The sequence below is a fragment of the Salmo salar genome, chromosome 13 (genome assembly GCF_965601325.2).
Source record: "Salmo salar chromosome 13, fSalSal1, whole genome shotgun sequence".
Taxonomy (NCBI): domain Eukaryota; kingdom Metazoa; phylum Chordata; class Actinopteri; order Salmoniformes; family Salmonidae; genus Salmo; species Salmo salar.
Genome location: NC_138303.1, coordinates 24,794,402 through 24,816,851, shown reverse-complemented (window position 1 = coordinate 24,816,851; position 22,450 = coordinate 24,794,402). Strand labels below are relative to the sequence as shown.

Here is a 22,450-nt window from a genome sequence, read left to right as displayed (position 1 = left end):
AATATTAAACAAACTCTGAACCAATGACATTAATTTGGGCACAGGTCGAAAAGCATTAAACATTTATGGCAATTTAGCTAGTTAGCTTGCACTTGCTAGCTAATTTGTCCTATTTAACTAGCTTGCTGTTGCTAGCTAATGTGTCAAGGGATATAAACAGTAGGTTGTTATTTTATCTGAAATACACAAGGTCCTCTACTCCGACAATAAATCCACAAATAAAACGATCACCCGAATCATTTCTAGTCATCTCTCCTCCTTCCAGGCTTTTTCATCTTTGAATTTATATGGTGATTGGCATCTAAACTTTCAAAGTATTAAGACAACCGGCAACACAATTCGTCTTTCAATCACCCGTGTGGGTATAACCAATGAGGAGATGGCACGTGGGTACCTGCTTCTATAAACCAATGAGGAGATGGGAGAGGCAGGACTTGCATCGTGATCTGCGTCAGAAATAGGAATGACTTCTATTTTAGCCCTTGGCAACGCAGACGCTCGTTGACACATGCGAGAAGTGTGTCTCAATAATTGAATAACATAGATTCCTACATTTATTTTGCAACGTTTGCGCACACGATGCGAGCGGTGTGGTCAGCCTATATTACAGGGTAGAATCTATTGATAATCTTAAAGGAGATCTCCTTTACTTTATTGGTCACCATAAATTTGTGTGGAGTGAGCCAAGCACGGTGCCAGTTTAAATCAAACGATTGAAATCCCCCCCAAAAATATCATTTATTAAACTATTGTTGAATTTCCTATGTAGTAAACCTATGCCATTCACCTGGATATTGCTTACATTAGATGTTCCAAAATATGCATTATTCTGAAGTAAGATTTTATCCCACTAGGTATAGCTTTTATAACAGTGTCATATTCCTTGCTTGAAACCTCAAAGTTGTATCTTTCCATAAATTCTCCCTGCTTAAATAGATTCGAATACTAACTAATTGGCTGACAAGGACAATGTTTTTCGAGAACCAATTACGGTAAAATAACATCTTGTTTCTATGTAATATCGACCCATTATTCCATATAAAACATTTGAGGTGAAAAGTTATGTTATACAGCAAAGGCCAGCACATTAAAGCCTGTTTGTGAAAAGCCACCAATTTCACAGCAGGAAGTTTACCCATGTGAGTGATTTGTCTGTGGTACTACATTTCCCATCAAACACCATTCTTATCTTGTACTCTCAGCTGAGTGATCTGACAGCCACCGACCGCTTCTTCCCCAATCGCTCAGCAGCCGGGGAGAGGCAAAGGGCGAAGGAACAGCAATCATGGAGCAGTTGTAGGGGATAATGGACAAGCCTCTCCTTCCGGAAGAAAGCAAAGAAACCAAAGCTACATGACCGAAAACATTATTCCCAAAGCAGCTACGAGAAACACAAGAGTATCAATCATGCAGTTCAAATACAGAAGAATCGAATAATCTATTCCAACGAAAGGGTTCTCCGTGATCCTTCAAGGTTGGAACCGCTTCAAGTCGTCCCGTCCCCACATTGTACGTCGCTGGCGCATCGGACGCGGTTGATCGATCACCATCGTCTATAGTATGTCCGTGGAGGACCAGCGCTATTCCGACGCAATGCGGGTGTTAGAGGCCGGACCGGAGTGGCTACGAGCCGAGATCGAGCGCCTTTCCCGGGAGCTGAGTGAGACTACCCATGAGAAGATCCAGGCGGCGGAGTACGGGCTGGTGGTGCTGGAGGAGAAGCAGCAGCTGAAACAGCAGTATGACGACCTGGAGATCGAATACGAGACCGTGCGCCAGGAACTGGACATGCTCAAAGAGGTAGGCATATACCTAGTAGTCTTTTACTGGTGTCTATTTACTGCATTAAATGTGCAGTGCTATAAAATACCATCGATTTTATGTTTGCATGAATGAATGAATGTTTGCATGTGCTTATTTATTATTGGCAGCTGTAGGCCTAGCCTATGATATGTCCTGAAATGCCGTTATTTTTTTAACATTCTATTCTGACAAGTGCTCCCCACCCCACAAGGTCAACTGTAACGGGGTGAGAAGATTATGTATTTGTAACCTTGCCTCATGCTCTATCAGTGATTCCCCTGCCCTCTGTGGGTACATTGATATTCTTGCCATACTGCCTCGTCTCTCTAGCTCCATGCTTAGTAATATTTGCATGCCCATACAGTGTTTGCCTTGTATAGTCATTTTCTGTGGGATTTGAAATGTGAACTCTAATACATTGTACCGTTGAAATAATACTCCAATGAAGATGAGTTATCTGACCAATGCTGAAAGTTCTATCATCACAAATGTATTTGAGTAGTGGTTATCCACTGACACCCTGCTTATTAAGCATTTTGATAGTCTATGAAAAGTGCTGTAGAATTGTAATTTATTATTATTAATGTGTAACTAATTACAAAGTGGACATTAACTCCATTGCTTTTGGTTGATATGGTTTCATTTCTAATTTACACACACATGAAAGCTTTCAAATGCTCATTAAGACAGTACTCTTACTAAAGCAGTCTCCCAAACCAGAGGACCTGAATGATCTGGTATTTCCAGTACGGTTTGAAAGAGGCGGGCATGTGGTTTTTGAATTTTGAAAGTTCCCGCCTGAAAAAGAGGAAGGATGAGTAACTTATTAATGGAGAAAACAACTAAAGGAGTTCTGACCATTCAGGAATGGGAGGAATGCTGACTGTTAGTCAGGGCAGGGAGACAGGATAAAGGACTGTCCTGTGTTTCCAAACTGTGAAAACCCCTTTCCCACTTAAATTTCCCATGCCAGTCCTAGATCTCTCTTCCCTTTCCTGGCAGAGGTTTCAGCAGCCTTGTGATTTTGATTAGGAGAGAGAGAGCAGGGTAAGAAGTGGGTTAGGGAGTAAGAGAGTCAGAGTGAACCGCTGCAGCAGCTGAACAGCTCACGTGTCCCAGGGCAGTTTGGTAGAAAAAGGGGATGCCCTTTTTAGCACTGAGGAGATTTCTGCCCAGAGCGTCACTTCATAGCCTGGATGAGTTGCTTCCTGCTATGTGGAACCCATTTCTGAGGGTTTCCACTAGTTAGCACAGCCACAAAGTCAGACTCCACAGTCACAAAGTCCAAATTGGCTACAAACATGAGCTTTTGGTTTAAGGTTAGGGTTACATTTACATTTTAGTCATTTATCACGACTTACAGTAGTGATTACATACATTTTGATACTTATTTTAAGGTTTAGAAATACAGTTGTAAGAAGATAAATTCTGGAAATGGGTGGGGTTTATGACTTTGGGGGTATAGAAGCTAGTGACGACTCTGAGATCTTACATCCCTCTTTCGTCCCACATGACTAGAATAGACCAATCATTTGTGCTCAGTGGGCCAGATACCCCATGATGCTGCACTCCTCCTTGCCTTGCTTTACATGTGCACAGCTCCCTTGGGTGTGTGAATATGTGAGTGGGATGAGGAATGAGACGGAAAGAGGGAGGGAGGCAGAGAAAGAGAGAGAGTTACCCTTGGCTGAACAGATATGACGCAGTAAAATCTGAAGGAAATTAGCTCATTGTTTCTCTCTATCCCCCCTTTCCTCAGTCTTCTCCCTTTTTCTTCCCTTCCCTATTGCATGTCTCTCTTTCTCTCCCCCTCTCTCTCCCCTTCTTCCTCTGTGCATAGTGGCTGGGTTTTAAAGAGGTTTTCTTGGGGCTGTCTCAGCAGCCTCTCTTCTGTGTTCCCATGCATTCCCCTGGCCAGAATCTCAGAGTAACAACATGAAACCTCTGAATAGAGGAAACAGACTGGAAACAAGCAAGAATGGTAACCATGGCAGTAAAAGAGAGAGAATAGGATAAACTGGTTGCTCCTCGATACAGATGGAGTGCTTTTGTTTTTCTTCTGCTTTTTGGATTATTTTCCAAGCCAACAATTGTTTCAAAAAGCAGTTTGAATCATTGCATTTTTGTCTGACTTATGAAGTTAGTGACCCGTTGACTTTGTCAGTGACAATGGCGTAATGAACAAATGTCCAATATCCACTGTTTGTTTGAGTGATTCTGGTTTGATGATCAGTCAAACTTTGTCCATTTGGAAATCAGTTCATTGTTTGTCTGGCTTCCATTTGTGGGCCTATTGTAGATATTGATGTATTTTTTAACCTTTTATTTAAGTAGGCAAGTCCGTTAAGAACAAATTCTTATTACAATGATGGCCTAGGAAAAGTGGGTTAACTGCCTTTTTCAGAGGCAGAACAACAGATTTTTACCTTGTCACCTCGGGGATTTGATCTAGCAACCTTTCGGTCACTGGCCCAACACTCTAACCACTTGGCTACCTGCTGCCCTATTTGCATTGAGTCATGCCTGGACCCGAATGGTGTGTCGAAATTGAATTGATATTTTGCCATTTTAGTGACTATCCTCGATGTAGCCTAGCTGAGGAGATGACATCATTGCCATGATAAATGTGTTTCTTCCTCTCCGCTTAGTAGATGAAACAATGTTTTTATTACTGCCAGTGTTAGATGTGTGGTCAAGTCCTGGCTGATACTAGCCTTCTGTCCAACACTACTTTTTTAGTATTAGAAATCCCAGAGTGCAAAGAACCTTGGTATGACCTTGGACAACACCCTGTCATTCTCTGCGAACATCAAAGCAGTAACTCGCTCCTGCAGTTTCATGCTCTACAACGTCTGGAGAGTACGACATTTCCTCACACAGGAAGCAGCGCAGATCCTGATCCAGGCACTTGTCATCTCCCGTCTAGACTACCGCAACTCTCTGTTGGCTGGGCTCCTCGCTTGTGCCATCAAACCCCTGCACCTTATCCAGAATGCCGCAGCCCACCGGATGTTCAACCTTCCTAAATACTCCCATGTCACCCTGCTCCTCCGCACTCTCCACTGTCTTCCAGTCGAAGCTCGCATCATCTTCCAGACCATGGTGCTTACCTACAGAGCAGCAAGAGGATCTGCACCTCCTTACCTTCAGGCTATACTCAAACCCTACATCCCAACCTGAGCACTCCGTTCCACCACCTCTGGTTTCTTGGCCCTTCCACCCCTCCCTACCAGCTCGCGCTCAGCTAAGTCAAAGCTCTTCTCTGTCCTGATGGAACAAGCTTCCCCCTAAAGTCAGGACAGCAGACAGCAGAGTCTCTACCATCTTTGGAAAACCTCTGAAACCCTATCTCTTTGAAGAGCCCAGCTCGATGCCCCCGACGCCCCCCTCCCTACTTCTCTTTTCCCACTAGCACTGACTTTGCTGATAAATACTTTGCTGAGGGAAAATGTACATGAAACGATTGCAATGTGTTGTCTCACCTAGCTATCTTAAGATAAATCCATTAATTGTAAGTCGCTCTGGATAAGTGTCTACTACATGACTAAAATGTAAAAATGTTTAATGTAAGAAATGTCCCATCTGTGTAGCCATTAACCACAATAATAACCAGAGGGCAGTGATATCCGGGGATTGTTGTGTTGTCTGGTCTTGTGCCTTTAGGGTTAAACGTTGGCCGTAGGTCATTGGTCAAGGTTCATTGTAAAGGTGACTCTAAAGGAAAAACATTTCCCCTCCCCCCGTCCGTCTCCCCCCCCCTCCCATCCGCCCCACGCTTTCTCTCCCAGCCCTCCTCTCCCTCTGTGCTGGTGTGTGGAGGCAGGAAGCTCTGTTATCAGGAAAGAGGATGGGGGAAAAAACAGATCCCTTTCAACTCTGACTTCCTCTAGTTCGCTGTGGGATAGCAGCTGGGTACCTGGTTAACATGGTCAGAGACAAGAGAGGCCTGTCCGACTGGTGTCTAAAAATACACCTTATCTATATCTGTGGGAAATATAATAATCATTCAAAATGTCATCATATTTCATATTATACAGGATGCCTGAATATAATTATCTGTAACAGAAGAGACGAGTTGTTCTGTTGAAACAAACTCTTAGCTCAGATGACTTGTAGAAGTACAGGGCACGCATGTCATTATATGTCTTCAGTCACAATGGGTTGTCTGAATTCAAATAGCTCATTTATTTTTGCCTGCCACTGTGTGTTGAGTTAGGGCAGTGCTATTAGGAGCAATTCTGGTTTACTGCTATTAGTTTTCTTTAGCGACTGCAAACGGTCTAGCTGACCTCTACAAACAGAATGTTGGCTATCCTTTGTCTCTAGGGGTATTTAAGACTGTTGGACTACTGTCTAGTCAGGTAAATGTCATGTTGAATGATCATTGTCTTTGGAGATGGTTGTACCTGGTTACTATTTACCCTGCTGAATACCATGTTTGGTTTTTCTTTCTCTTTGGCGGTCCTCTCTGAGGACTTAGACAGGTCGGAATAAAAGACCTGGTAGATTTACACCGTACTGTCTGTTCAACACTGAACCCTGTCCAGATGACACACACACTCAGCCTGTGTGTATGTCTCTGTGTGTGCACAAAATTAATATTTGTTGCGTGTTTAAAATGACTTTTTTTTTTTACTCTTTTGTTCCAATCTGGGTGGAACAAGCAGGTCAGAAGTCATCTTTGGTAGTGAGCAAAGTCTAGCTGCACTGGTGTACAGTAGGTCTAACCCCGGGGGTAGTCAACAACAGACCTGAAGAAGAGGACACACACACTAGTCAACACCGCTTGGAAGGCAGTGTGCCTGTGAATAAGTGTGACTGAGGCTGCTGTTCTGCAGATTAAGGCTTTACAGCAGCTACCTGCTGCTGCAGAATGGCATATAATGAAACATGAGAGACCATCCCATGAGGTTTAACTATGGATGGATTTGATATAGTATATTTTGAAGATATTTTCTGTTTTTCTATACGTCCATCCACTGAATACTTACATGTTTTCCCCCTCATGTTGTTTTCACGTTTTCTAGTAGACAGTGTTCTAGGAATCCTCCTGCCCTCCTAATTGCTAGTCACCCTGACTTACTGCTCCCATACTGCTCAGGCTTTAGATTCATACTACTAGTATATTGTCATTCCTTGCCCATCTCTTTATATTCCATAGGATTTATAGCTATAACATAAGGTTGTGATTTCTCTGTTTGGCTTTGCTTTGACTCTTGTCATTGTTTGTGAGTGACTGGACCAGTGGCAAGCTAACTTTCCCTCCCTAATCTTACACCCACCTCACAAGGGTAGAGGGTGCTTACGGCTTGGTGACTGTTGCTAGCTACCTACCCATTGATAGCTCATAGCGAGGGGAAGTGAGTGGCAGTCTGAGCTAGCCGCTACGGCTACGCTGGATTAGAGTGTCCATCTGTTGTCCAGTGAGACCTACATCCTGGGCCACTTGGCCCCCAGCCCCTGTGAGGTGTTTTGGGGTGTTTCTCAATAGTTTAAAGTGGATTCCTCTCCTCGTCTCCTTTCCGTCATCTTCTTCGTCTTCAATGATCAGATCGTATCAAAACACAACATACATTTTTTTGTTCATAGTGTAGGTTTATAAGAGGAGGTTTAGTACTTCCTTTAGTTTTATAAAGTAATAAAGGTACTCTCCACCCTGTGATGAGAAGACTGGACTTTCACCTCTTACATTAACCATTTACGCTCGTGGGAATTGGCCTATATGGATAGAAATGTTTCTTACAGAAGAAATATGAAAAGCATATGCACAACAACGGTAGCCATTGAAAGGGAACAGTTTGGATATTATGGGAAGATTATTAGACCAAAGGTGAGGACACAACAGTTCACCGGACACAAGACTGAATCCACTATGTTATGTGCATTGTACATTTCATTTGTTGATATCAAAATCTGAAAATACTCTGGGTATATTCAGTAACATGATAAGACTATTCTGTGGGGTAGGTGCAACATAGTACAAAAACACTACAAGGCTTTGAGTGAGAGTACTAGCTGGTGTCTCCAAGTGGACACAACCCTCCAAAGTGTGCATAACTCCTAAGCAATTTCAATTCACTTTTATGATGTAAAGAAGAGTTTAACTATAAGGTACTTTTTTGAGCTCCTAGCTGTGCTGTTGAGGAACTAGAGCAAGCACACTTGTAGTTGTTTCATTTGGAACACAACCGCTGCATTCCCGCCATGACACAATTATTATTGTTGTTGTTTATGGAATCCAAGAACGGTCCATTAGAAATCACAATCTGGGTCAGGTGGAAATATTTAATAGCTTCTTCTGTTGCCAACATGACTAGCTAAGTTATAAAATACGATTTTACAGTGTTAGGCTTTCACAAGGCAATTCAGAGAAACAGATCGTCATTTTGGTGCACATAGAAAATAGTCATGAGTGCATTCAGGTGCGTGTGACCCGGGCAAATTTTCTGCACAATGAACAAACATGCTCATTCTGTTCAGACCAACCCAGGGTACGACGCCATGTCATTTTGTAACTGTACATCAAACATCGTGATCACAAGCATTGACATTGGATATGACATGAGTTTTATGATTTGAAAATGTAAAGTACACATTTGGACTCGCAGGTGTTTGACTTGGTTGCATGACGTCAAAGCACTATTTATTATAATCTTCAATGTCTTACTTTCAAAATACATAGTCATCTTAATTTACAGCATATCCCTCACCCAGACAACAAACAATTTGCAAATGTTACCCAATTAGCCCAAAAGTGAAATGTAGATTTCCTCAACCCCAATCTTAACCATGACTATTACAGGGATCAGTGGCCAGGGGAAACTTCACTGATTGTGGCATATTTATCTTGTGGTGAAGTTGAGGCATGATGTGACATTATCTCAAGCAACTGTTGCTGTTACATGTAGCATCTCTAAAGCACCCAGAATGTCACAAGGTTGACCGAGTGGCCATAAAGATGTCAGTGTTCTATAATTATTATGGGACCAGACAGCACACCCATAGAACATATCATTGCCTTCTCTTTCTGGCTGTTTCTCTCCAATGCCAGACCTCTCTGTAAGTCAACACACAGTTGTCATAACAAAGGCCAGTGTTCTCTGGGTTCTTGTGGCATTGTGGGGGGTGTCATTCAGCCATTCTCTCTCTCTCTCTCTCTCTCTCTCTCTCTCTCTCTCTCTCTCTCTCTCTCTCTCTCTCTCTCTCTCTCTCTCTCAGCTATGGAATTCTCCTTGACAATCGGAGTCCAAGACACTGTTAAGTTTAATAAAAAACTGCCCGCTCTGTCCTTGACTCGCTGGTCTTTGTGTGCCTGAGCCCGATGGGGTTAACAGGTCTTGGGTGTCACAGACGAAGGGAGAGTTAAACGCTCACAGAGGAGAACAAAAGACAGATTGGAAGAGGCGTCCCATTGTGGCCATATTTGAAAGGACAGGTCACTTTTAAATGCCAATTCACTAACGTACAGATGTCCTTCAACAAAGATGTTTGGTGTGACTTTAAACTCTTCCACTGTGTTTGATCTAGGATCCCCATTGGATCCATTTTAAAAATAGGAGGAGGATAACACAGTCCCATCTGCTGCCTTATAAGGGAAGAAATGTCATAAAGTTTGATTGTAGTCAGATGGAGTGCGGTTGGATTGGGCTCTGGTAGTAGGGAGTGTTTGTCTGGTGTGTTTGCCCCAGTATGGAGCCCTGATGGTGGGGTTGGTCAGAGATGGACAGGGCCTCCCGCCCTGGGACTCTTCTCTAAACTACGTCCCTCCTTCTGAACTCTACCCGTATTGTAGAGGGTATTTTAACAGGCCCTTTCATCTGTGGCGGCCCTGCGCCGGACACCCACTCTGCAATTAAGGGGTAATCTTTTCTAAATGGCACTAAATAAAGTCCCAAATCCCCTCCCTTCTGGGCCTAAGAGGATGAATCCCAGCCACTGTGCTCAGGGCTTACGGAGGTCTGGGAGCCAGGCCAGAGCCCAGCGACACTCCACGCTCAGCCCAGGGAAGGGAGGGCCTGTCTAGGTGCTGCTGCCTGACGCTCCCCTGCCCTCCCATGCTTGGTGCTGTCCTGCACCTCCCCCGTGCCCTGCTAGCCTACTCGTCTGTCTCTGTCTGTCTCCACCAGGTCTGTCGTGCTTCTCTGGTGTCCCATAGATTAGGCCAAACTGAAATGAAGTCAGATAGAGGATGTGTGGGTCCAATGGACAGTAGAGCAGAAAGCAATGCCAGCAATGTCTCAAAAACACAACCTTCAGAAAAGAGTTCCACTCTAGATTTGTGGAACTTGAGGCAAAGGTTCAAGTCAACTGAAGCCAACATTCTGTATCTGGTGTAACTACAATCACTTGGACCGAGCTACCATATATGGTGCCTTGGACTGTACAAAGACCCAGCTGCTGTTAGCGTTGATGAATAAAGGGCTTGTGAAGCACTTTGAGTTGTTTGGTGGCTCTACTGAAACAGGAGCTGAGTGAAGCAGAGGACAGGGCCAGGGTGACTGTATTGAAACAGGAGCTGAGTGAAGCAGAGGACAGGGCCAGGGTGACTGTATTGAAACAGGAGCTGAGTGAAGCAGAGGACAGGGCCAGGGTGACTGTATTGAAACAGGAGCTGAGTGAAGCAGATGACAGGGCCAGGGTGACTGTATTGAAACAGGAGCTGAGTGAAGCAGATGACAGGGCCAGGGTGACTGTATTGAAACAGGAGCTGAGTGAAGCAGATGACAGGGCCAGGGTGACTGTATTGAAACAGGAGCTGAGTGAAGCAGATGACAGGGCCAGGGTGACTGTATTGAAACAGTCAATCAATCAATGAAATTATTTAGAAAGCCCTTTTTTTACATCAGCAGTTGTCACCAAGTGCTTCTATAGAAACCCAGCCTAAAACTCCAAAGGGCAAGCAATGCAGATGTAGAAGCACAGTGGCTAGGAAAAACTCCTTAGAGAGACAGGAATCTAGGAAGAAACCTAGAGAGGAACCAGGCTCTGAGGGGTGGCCAGTCCTCTTCAGGCTGTGCCGGGTGGAGATTATGAGAATATATGGCCATTAAGGCCAGAATAAGGCAAGGAGCTGAGTGTTTGTGAAGCAGGGTAGTGGCTGGGTGGTGTGGCTGTGTTTGTTTCTTCTTCAGTTATGAGGTTTGGTCTCTGGTGGGAGGGTTAGTCAGGTGAACTGTTGCTGTTTGCTTTGGGAGACAGCAGGCATGACATCAGCAAGAGTAAAGGTTTAGAATTTCAGGTGCCTGGTATTATGTTTCATGTGCCAGGTATTATGTTTCAGGTGCCAGGTATTATGTTTCAGGTGCCAGGTATTATGTTTCAGGTGCCAGGTATTATGTTTCAGGTGCCTGGTATTATGTTTCAGGTGCCAGGTATTATGTTTCAGGTGCCTGGTATTATGTTTCAGGTGCCTGGTATTATGTTTCAGGTGCCAGGTATTATGTTTCAGGTGCCAGGTATTATGTTTCAGGTGCCAGGTATTATGTTTCAGGTGCCAGGTATTATGTTTCAGGTGCCTGGTATTATGTTTCAGGTGCCTGGTATTATGTTTCAGGTGCCTGGTATTATGTTTCAGGTGCCTGGTATTATGTTTCAGGTGCCTGGTATTATGTTTCAGGTGCCTGGTATTATGTTTCCGGTGCCTGGTATTATGTTTCCGGTGCCTGGTATTATGTTTCCGGTGCCTGGTATTATGTTTCAGGTGCCTGGTATTATGTTTCAGGGTATAACTGTCTGTTAGATAACTTCTCTGGGTTTTACTGTCTGCAACACACATGATGGACGGCATGTGGAGACTGACTGCCCCCTTGCCTAGCTAAGTATATAGTACGCAGGATGATGTCATTACTGACTGCAGTGCGAGCTCTCTCGCCACGCTCAGATATCAAGCAGCTTACCTGTGTCTCGTCAATATCCCTCTCACTGGCCAACTCTCGTTGACCGTGTCTCTCTGTCTTATCAGACTTGGTGTGGTAGAAGTTCATGTTCATGGGGTTTTTGACTCACTTCAGCCACCGTTTCTAAACACATGCCCTGTTGAGTCCGCCACCTCTCTGTTGTGGTGAGAGCCATGGTGGGGCCATGCCCCATGCCCCCAGGATGCCACCCTAGAGCGGGTTAAATCCCAGACCCCCATCTGCCCTCTCTAGTGCAGTATGGACCCCAGATTACAGCATTGGGCCATATTAGCTGTATTTAGCTTTCGGAGGGTATTAGACTGAGGATAATGGCAATTTGGGGTTTTCCTCAACCACCTGGAGTACCCCTGGAATTCAGGAGGGCATAAAGAGACAAAGTGTGTGTGATCTGATTGACTGTGTGTGTGTGTGTGGAATAGTGATTGTTTCTTTGGACATTAGATCGAGGCAGCTCTGAATGAATGAATCCAGTCACAGTGCATTGAGAGTAGCAGTACAGTGACCCAGCAGGGTCATTCTTCCACTAGTGTAATCCTATTAGTGGAGCACTATGGCCAGATCAGGCTATAAGTAGAGGATGAGGTCATCATGGCGGGCCTGAGATCCTCTGTCACGATGTTAGGGTTTAAACAGAAGAGCTGTGGTCTGACATTCTCCTGCCTCCTCCACTCATCGCCTTCATAAATCCCTCAACACAAAGAACCCAATGTGTGTGAATGGGCCGTCTGAGACCATGTGTGCATGCCTGTGTGCGTGTATGTTACAGAGTTGGTGCTGTAAACTGACAGAGGGAAGCCTCTCATTCCTCTCCTTCTCTACTTCTCCCCCCCTCTCCTGTCCTCCTCCTCTTCCTGTTGTTCTTTATCTCTCTGCCATCACATTCTGTCTGTTCCTCAACTAGCTGATTAGGCTAGACGTTTTGTCTTCACCACAGAATGTACTCTTCAGCACATTTTTTATCTAACTTGTCTCTTAATTGTCTCTCAATGTGTCCTATATCAATGATTGTGCTGATGATTATTATTACACATATTCTTAGAGTGAAAGGCTTGTTAGTCCAATGATTTTCACTGGTGTTCACCTAGACACTGGTCACTGTCACTGGTGTTCACCTAGACACTGGTCACTGTCACTGGTGTTCGCCTAGACACTGGTCACTGTCACTGGTGTTCACCTAGACACTGGTCACTGTCACTGGTGTTCACCTAGACACTGGTCACTGTCACTGGTGTTCACCTAGACACTGGTCACTGTCACTGGTGTTCACCTAGACACTGGTCACTGTCACTGGTGTTCACCTAGACACTGGTCACTGTCACTGGTGTTCGCCTAGACACTGGTCACTGTCACTGGTGTTCGCCTAGACACTGGTCACTGTCACTGGTGTTCACCTAGACACTGGTCACTGTCACTGGTGTTCACCTAGACACTGGTCACTGTCACTGGTGTTCACCTAGACACTGGTCACTGTCACTGGTGTTCGCCTAGACACTGGTCACTGTCACTGGTGTTCACCTAGACACTGGTCACTGTCACTGGTGTTCACCTAGACACTGGTCACTGTCACTGGTGTTCACCTAGACACTGGTCACTGTCACTGGTGTTCGCCTAGACACTGGTCACTGTCACTGGTGTTCGCCTAGACACTGGTCACTGTCACTGGTGTTCGCCTAGACACTGGTCACTGTCACTGGTGTTCGCCTAGACACTGGTCACTGTCACTGGTGTTCGCCTAGACACTGGTCACTGTCACTGGTGTTCACCTAGACACTGGTCACTGTCACTGGTGTTCACCTAGACACTGGTCACTGTCACTGGTGTTCACCTAGACACTGGTCACTGTCACTGGTGTTCGCCTAGACACTGGTCACTGTCACTGGTGTTCGCCTAGACACTGGTCACTGTCACTGGTGTTCGCCTAGACACTGGTCACTGTCACTGGTGTTCGCCTAGACACTGGTCACTGTCACTGGTGTTCGCCTAGACACTGGTCACTGTCACTGGTGTTCGCCTAGACACTGGTCACTGTCACTGGTGTTCGCCTAGACACTGGTCACTGTCACTGGTGTTCGCCTAGACACTGGTCACTGTCACTGGTGTTCACCTAGACACTGGTCACTGTCACTGGTGTTCACCTAGACACTGGTCACTGTCACTGGTGTTCACCTAGACACTGGTCACTGTCACTGGTGTTCACCTAGACACTGGTCACTGTCACTGGTGTTCACCTAGACACTGGTCACTGTCACTGGTGTTCACCTAGACACTGGTCACTGTCACTGGTGTTCACCTAGACACTGGTCACTGTCACTGGTGTTCACCTAGACACTGGTCACTGTCACTGGTGTTCACCTAGACACTGGTCACTGTCACTGGTGTTCGCCTAGACACTGGTCACTGTCACTGGTGTTCGCCTAGACACTGGTCACTGGTGTTCGCCTAGACACTGGTCACTGGTGTTCGCCTAGACACTGGTCACTGGTGTTCGCCTAGACACTGGTCACTGGTGTTCGCCTAGACACTGGTCACTGGTGTTCGCCTAGACACTGGTCACTGGTGTTCGCCTAGACACTGGTCACTGTCACTGGTGTTCGGCTTAGATTCACTTACCCATACATACTATTTGTACTTGCACTGACCCTCACCTGGTTATGTAGTGTTTTTGGAGATGGGCTCTCTATTCTCTGCCTGGTCAAGAGTAAATGCCTGTCAGTGTCAGGGTGGTTATGTGATGCTGTTTCTGCAAGTATACTGTATGTTATATAAATGGATCAGATGTGTGTTTACTTGACTCCCGCCTGCATAGTTCCTTTTTATGAGAGTGTGTGGATTAACTCTATTATCGGATCGCCATCAAACCCTGTTTATGCTCTCTGCCTTGCCACGCGCTCCAGGCGACCTGAGATACAGTAGTTTAGTTTACACCCACACACCCCTAACAGATAGCCTTACCACCCTACACCGCTCCTCCCTGCTTGTTGTGAGCAACACTGTACCTTCCCTCTCCCCGTTTTGTGATTTAAGACCTACAGTGCATTCAGAAAGTATTCAGCCTCCTTGACTTTTTCAAAATGTTGTTATATTACAGCCTTATTCTAAAATGAATTAAATACAAAAAAATCCTCATCAATCTAAACACAATAAGCCGTAATGACAAAGCGAAAACTGGTTTTTAGAAATGTTTGCAAATTTATTAAAAATTGAAAATAGAAATACCTTATTTACATAAGTATTCAGACCCTTTGCTATGATACTTGAAATTGAGCTCGATGCATCCTGTTTCCATTGATTATCCTTGATATGTTTCTACAACTTGATTGGAGTCCACCTGTGGTAAATTCAATTGATTGGACATGATTTGGAAAGGCACACACCTGTCTATATAAGGTCCCACAGTTGCAGTGCATGTCAGAGCAAAAAACAAGCCATGAGGTCGATTGAATTATCTGTAGGGCTCCAAGACAGGATTGTGTCAAGGCACAAATCTGGGGAAGGGTACCAAAAGATTTCTGCAGCATTGAAGGTTCCCAAGAACACAGTGACATCCATCATTCTTAAATGGAAGAAGTTTGGAACCACCAAGACCCTTCCTAGAGCTGACCGCCCAGCCAAACTTTGAACTCGTTGGCCTAAATGCCAAGTGTCACGTCTGAAGGAAACCTGGCACCATCCCTACGGTGAAGCATGGTGGTGGCAGCATCATGCTTTGGAGATGTTTTTCAGCGGCAGGGACTGGGAGACTAGTCAGGATCGAGGGAAAGATGAACGGAGAAAAGTACAGAGATCCTTGATGAAAACCTGCTCCAGAGCGCTCAGAACCTCAGACTGGGGCGAAGGTTCACCTTCCAATAGGACAACAACCCTAAGCACACAGCCAAGATAATGCAGGAGTGGCTTCAGGACAAGTCTCTGAATGTCCTTGAGTGGCCCAGCCAGAGCCCAGACTTGAACCTGATCGAACATCTCTGGAGAGACCTGAAAATAGCTGTGCAGCGACGCCCTCCATCCAACCTGACAGAGCTTCAGAGGATCTGCAGAGAAGAATGAAAGAAATTCCCCAAATACAGGTGTGCCAAGCTTGTAGCGTCATACGCAAGAAGACTTGACGCTGTAATCGATGCCAAAGGTGCTTCAACAAAGTACTGAGTAAAGGGACTGAATACTCATGTAAATGTGATATTTCCGTTTTTCATTTGTAATAAATGTGCAAACATTTCTAAAAACCTATTTTATCTTTCTCATTATGGGGTATTGTGTGTAGACTGATGAGGAAAAAAAATAAAACTTAATCAATTTTAGAATAAGGCTGTAACGGAACAAAATGTCGAAAAAGTCTTTAACAAATGTCATGTCTCTGCTTCAGAGCCCAACAACAAGACATCTTTCTTGCCCCCAGCCCTCCTCAGAGGTTAAGGGAAGACAGATAAGGCCATACTTCAAGGACATCACTAGAGGCGTCAAGTCTCAACCCTGCTTGGCCTCCTCACTCCTAACCCATGGCGTCTTGACTCCCTCCGTCCGCTCGAACTCAGCTAGCTCCCTGTTGCTCCTCACAGCTCCTTCCCTCTATTGAATTACAGTCCAGCCATGCATCCTGTTTACCTCAACACAGCCCTAGCTGGTTAATTATAGGAGTACGGAAGCAGCTGAAATATGGCTCTATGGACCAGACCGGACATCTTTGAGAGAATAGGAGGTACAGAGCAGAGGCATAGAGTTCATTAAAATCCCTGTCCACCCCCCTTTATGTTTTGAATACGGAAGATGGTAGCCTGGCTACCCATACACATTGCTCCGTCCAAACGCCACACCCACGAACGTTTCATCCCCAAAATGAATGTATTGCGATAGATGGAGCAGTGGAATTCAATACCGTATGAGTCGTCAGGCAATGAAGATGGGTGTTTGTGGAAGCAATGTGTTGGTTTCCTCTCAGTGGGGTTTTTACATGCACTGTTTCCTGTTCTGACTATCTCCAAGGAAACGGAGGATACCTACCCCTCTGAGCTGATGCTGTGATGTGGTCCTTAACCAGCATCTACTAATGTGTTCTAATCTAACACATGTACTCACGCTCTAGTATGTGGGTGAATGTGCTAATGCCCTGTCCATTACACACGTGCTCAGTGCTGTATGGGAGATTGGATCCGTCTCTCCCCCAGTAGAACACCCTCAGGGCATATAGGGGGAGAATTGGCCCTGATGGTCTATAAGAGGTCCCCTTGGGGTACAGGAGCATGCCCAAAAACAAAAGAGGGGCACAGGGGGAGGGGGTATTATTAGCATAATACAGAGTGCAGGAATAATGATGTTTATGGCATTAGTTGATACATACACACACACACACACACACACACACACACACACACAGGTGTGACCAGCCCCACCCCTATCTTCAATCGAGGGGCTCAGACATGGAAAGTAGAGCTTATATTGGGGTGAGGTGTCAGACTCAGTGATGAAATACCTCCGTTAATTTATGCATCCATCTTACACTGCAGTCTGCGGCTCACTGTTTGAATGACCATGTTGAAGAGCTTGGGGGCACTGTGTGTGTATAGTGTATCTGGGTGGGTCCATGGTTTGCCTTCTGAGTCCCACCAGTCAGTTTGGGTCCCTTCTCACTCACTCCCCATTTCAGTCCCCCAGTATCACCATTTCTCTCCCCCAGTATCCTCCTTTCTCTCCCCCTTTCTCCCCCGTATCCTCCTTTCTCCCCCAATATCCCCCTTTCTCCCCCAGTATTCCCCTTTATCCCCCTTTCTCCCCCAGTATTCCCCTTTCTTCCCCGAATCCTCCTTTCTCTTCCCCGAATCCTCCTTTCTCTTCCCCGAATCCTCCTTTCTCTTCGCCTTTCTCCCCCAGTATCCTCCTTTCTCCCCCAGTATCCTTCTTTCTCCATCAGTATTCCACTTTCTCCCCCAGTATCCCCCTTTTCCTCCCCCTTTCTTCCTCAGTATCCTCCTTTCTCCCCCAGTATCATCCTTTCTCCCCCAGTATCCTCCTTTCTCCCCCAGTATCCTCCTTTCTCCCCCAGTATCCTCCTTTCTCCCCCAGTATCCTTCTTTCTTCTCCAGTATCCTCCTTTCTCCCCCAGTATCCTCCTTTCTCCCCCTGGGTGGGTGTGGAGGAGAGCAGACCATAGTCAGGGAAACCCAACTGGAACACTGCTATATGTGCTATTGTATGTCAGACATGTAGGAGGGGAGACAGGGAGGGATGGTGCTAGAAAATGGGTGAAGCAAGAGGGGTGGATCAAGACCCATCACAAGGGACTTGTAGGCCTAGGAAGGGGTAGGGGGATTGTGTGTGTTTTGGAAAGGAGGGTAGGTATGGGGAGATTGTAATTGGATGTGTGCCAGTCTCTCAGGGGTCCTTGAGAACTGGGACTAAGAGATGGAGAGAGGGAAAGGAGGTGAGGTGGCAAGGCCCAGTGCCAGGCTTTCCTGTGGGAACCAGCCTGCTCTCTTTTAGGTGTGAATAGAGGAGAGCAAAACCCTGCTCAGTCCCACCAGAAGTCTTCCTAATGAGTTTAAAGAGCCACGACTCAAAAGGGAAGTGCTTAACCATTGTTAGGCTGTGTTAGGAGGGATATGTGGCCTGCATTTGCACTGTATTTCTCTCCCAAGTATTTCACTGTATTGTGTATGTTAGAGTTAAAGTATATTAAGGTATACTAATGATGAGATATCCATCATTTGACAGAAAGTCAATGTAGTTCTTGGAAGTGAACATCCATGCATTTCGCATAGACTAATTTCTCACTTAAAGGATAGTGTGCATATGAAACCCAGAAATGTGTCATTGTAATGCAGAATGGTTAATGCATGTGACATTGTGTCTGTCTGTGTGTCTGTCTGTGTGTCTGTCTGTATGATGGATTGGGTCTCATATGGCAGGGCTGTACCTTCCTGACCCGAGAATTAACCCCACTGGGAGAGAGGCTAGCCCCCCACACCCAGAGACCAATTACTGCTAGTGGGAAAGGGGTCATTATTCTCTGTCTGTGGTGTGGGGGGCTAGCCAAGAGACTGGGTTGGTTGGGTGGGTTAGCAGATAGGAATTGGGGTTGATGGGTGTGGAATAGAGGGTGAGGGGTGGATGGGTGTGGAATAGAGGGTGAGGGGTGGATGGGTGTGGAATAGAGGGTGAGGGGTGGATGGGTGTGGAATAGAGGGTGAGGGGTGGATGGGTGTGGAATAGAGGGTGAGGGGTGGATGGGTGTGGAATAGAGGGTGAGGGGTGGATGGGTGTGGAATAGAGGATATGGGGTGGATGGGTGTGGAATAGAGGATGAGGGGTGGATGGGTGTGGAATGAGGGGTGGATGGGTGTGGAATTGAGGGTGAGGGGTGGATGGGTGTGGAATTGAGGATGAAAGGTGGAATTGAGGGTGAGGGGTGGATGGGTGTGGAATAGAGGGTGAGGGGTGGATGGGTGTGGAATAGAGGGTGAGGGGTGGATGGGTGTGGAATAGAAGGGTGGATGGGTGTGGAATAGAAGGGTGGATGGGTGTGGAATAGAGGGGTGGATGGGTGTGGAATAGAGGGGTGGATGGGTGTGGAATCGAAGTTGAGGGATGGATGGGTGTGGAATCGAAGGTGAGGGGTGGATGGGTGTGGAATCGAGGGGTGGATGGGTGTGGAATCGAAGGTGAGGGGTGGATGGGTGTGGACTAGAGGGTGAGGGTTTTGGGCCATAAGGGGGCAGAGAGAGGGAAGGAAGGGATTTGGAATGAGGGATACATCGGGTGAGTGAATAAATGAGTTAGGAGGTGGGGATGCACAGGAAGGAGGCAAATCTGGTATTGTTTACCCCTACCTCCGTTCCTTCCTTCCTTCCTCCCTCCCTAACCCTCACCCTACTCCCTTCCTCACCTCCTAATTGATTAGACATGTCTGAGTAGTGATATATGGGGCTTTGATGATGGAGAGTGTATTAAGGTCTCGTATACAGTATTCATCTAATGTAAGATAATGAAGATTAAATGACAGCTGGCTTTATAAACTCTGGATTGATTTTAAAATGATATCTGTTAAGTACCAGCTTAACCCCCCCATCCCCCTCCCTGAGTCTGTCCCCAGTGACATTACCCCCCCAACCCCCTCCCTGCCTGTCCCCAGTGACATTACCCCCCCCATCCCCCTCCCTGAGTCTGTCCCCAGTGACATTACCCCCCCAACCCCCTCCCTGAGTCTGTCCCCAGTGACATTACCCCCCCATCCCCCTCCCTGAGTCTGTCCCCAGTGACATTACCCCCCCATCCCCCTCCCTGAGTCTGTCCCCAGTGACATTACCCCCCCATCCCCCTCCCTGAGTCTGTCCCCAGTGACATTACCCCCCCATCCCCCTCCCTGAGTCTGTCCCCAGTGACATTACCCCCCCATCCCCCTCCCTGAGTCTGTCCCCAGTGACATTACCCCCCCATCCCCCTCCCTGGGTCTGTCCCCAGTGACATTACCCCCCCATCCCCCTCCCTAGGTCTGTCCCCAGTGACATTATGAAGAATGAGTCTGAGGGGAATGGAGAGTTTATACACCGAGGAGAGTTAATTGGTGTAGAACTGTAAATCATGTCACAGAGTGTGGGTCCAGCCTATCAGAGAAACAGATCTCACTCTGTTTAGTGGCAGGGGACCAACTGACACACAGCCTGGCACCAGATAAGGCTGTCTTTGTATTGCAAATTACAGAGAGCCTAAATCCTGAATGAGCCTGTGCTGCACTGAGCATCTCTGATATGAGTAATGATATCAACACCAGAGACGGGCTCTGATATGAGTAATGATATCAACACCAGAGACGGGCTCTGATATGAGTAATGATATCAACACCAGAGACGGGCTCTGATATGAGTAATGATATCAACACCAGAGACGGGCTCTGATATGAGTAATGATATCAACACCAGAGACGGGCTCTGATATGAGTAATGATATCAACACCAGAGACGGGCTCTGATATGAGTAATGATATCAACACCAGAGACGGGCTCTGATATGAGTAATGATATCAACACCAGAGACGGGCTCTGATATGAGTAATGATATCAACACCAGAGACGGGCTCTGATATGAGTAATGATATCAACACCAGAGACGGGCTCTGATATGAGTAATGATATCAACACCAGAGACGGGCTCTGATATGAGTAATGATATCAACACCAGAGACGGGCTCTGATATGAGTAATGATATCAACACCAGAGACGGGCTCTGATATGAGTAATGATATCAACACCAGAGACGGGCTCTGATATGAGTAATGATATCAACACCAGAGACGGGCTCTGATATGAGTAATGATATCAACACCAGAGACGGGCTCTGATATGAGTAATGATATCAACACCAGAGACGGGCTCTGATATGAGTAATGATATCAACACCAGAGACGGGCTCTGATATGAGTAATGATATCAACACCAGAGACGGGCTCTGATAGGTGCACCTGATGTATGGAGCTTTAGAATCAGTGCCCTCCCTTGAGAGAGTTTCCTTTCCTCATGGTCAATAGTAGATTTAGCAGCCAGACAATAGACTGCATAAATAACCTCTAGTGGACAGGCCCCTACAGCTGCTTGCCTTATTTTCTATAGACTGCTACATATAAATATCCTGTAATATATTATACAGACGGTTCCTCACTATTCAATAGACTGGATTGCTAGTTTAACCTGTCTGTTACATACATTTCTGTTGAGACCGGAGGCAAATAAGCAGAGAAAATTGCTTGGAGAAATTTGGCTTACCTCCTTTGCGTTGCAAAACAGCACCCTGGCTTAATAACTGCTTTTTCTCTGGTAGGGAGAAATAACACAAATGTTTTTCTGTAGACTTTTCTGTTCTTTCTATGCAAATAAACCACTAACTCAGTTCAGGTCGAACCCGTTCAGAAAACTACCCTACCTCCTCACCTCACATACAGCGCATCAATCTATACACAATACTCCATAATGACAAAGCAAAAACGGTTTTTTTTTTATGTTTGCACAATAAAATATTCACTGAAGTATCACATTTACATAAGTATTCAGACCCTTTACTCAGTACTTTGTTGAAGCACCTTTGGCTGCGATTACAGCCTTGAGTCTTCTTGGTATGATGCTACAAGCTTGGCACACCTGTATTTGGGGAGTTTCTCCCATTCTTCTCTGCAGATCCTCTCAAGCTCTGTCAGGTTGGATGGGGAGCTATTTTCAGGTGTCTCCAGAGATGTTGGAGAGACCCTAAGCAAACCGCAAAGACAACGCAGGAGTGGCTTTGGGACAAGTCTCTGAATGTCCTTGAGTGGCCCAGCCTCTCTCCAACATCTCTATATATATATATATATATATATATATATATATATATAATGTTCTACTGTAGGTAGTGCTAGTCGGCTGTACCTGCGCCAAAACTCCTGCATTTATCATCCTATATCTTGTTCTTCATCTTTTTAAAAAGTGAGCCAACATGTTTTCAGCACTTCTATTTCCCTGACTGATCAAAACTTCCCTCATGGCTCTCTCTTTTCTCTCCGTGAGTAATATGTTTGGAACATCAAATGGCAATAAAATTGCAGTATCGATAAGAATCGCAAGAATCACACCTAACTATCGTGATAATATGGTATCGTGAGGTCCCTGGTATTTCCCAGCACTACTCTGGAGGTGTGCACACTCCTGGGCCTGCGGAAGAAGTTGTTTTTAGGGGATGAAGTTCAGATGTCTCAGCCCCCTCATCTTCTGGC

General features: G+C 45.8%; 1 protein-coding gene across 1 annotated transcript in view; it reads left to right on the top strand.

The window, feature by feature from the left end:
- Positions 1-1,249: 1,249 nt before the first annotated feature.
- The window catches only part of LOC106566609 (protein bicaudal D homolog 2), an 83,357-nt gene continuing 62,156 nt past the window's right edge, over positions 1,250-22,450 (top strand). Inside the window, exon 1 of the mRNA XM_014134787.3 lies at positions 1,250-1,800. Coding sequence (XP_013990262.1) covers positions 1,561-1,800 — 240 coding nt within the window. The 5' untranslated portion in view covers positions 1,250-1,560. The remainder of the gene's footprint in view (positions 1,801-22,450) is intronic.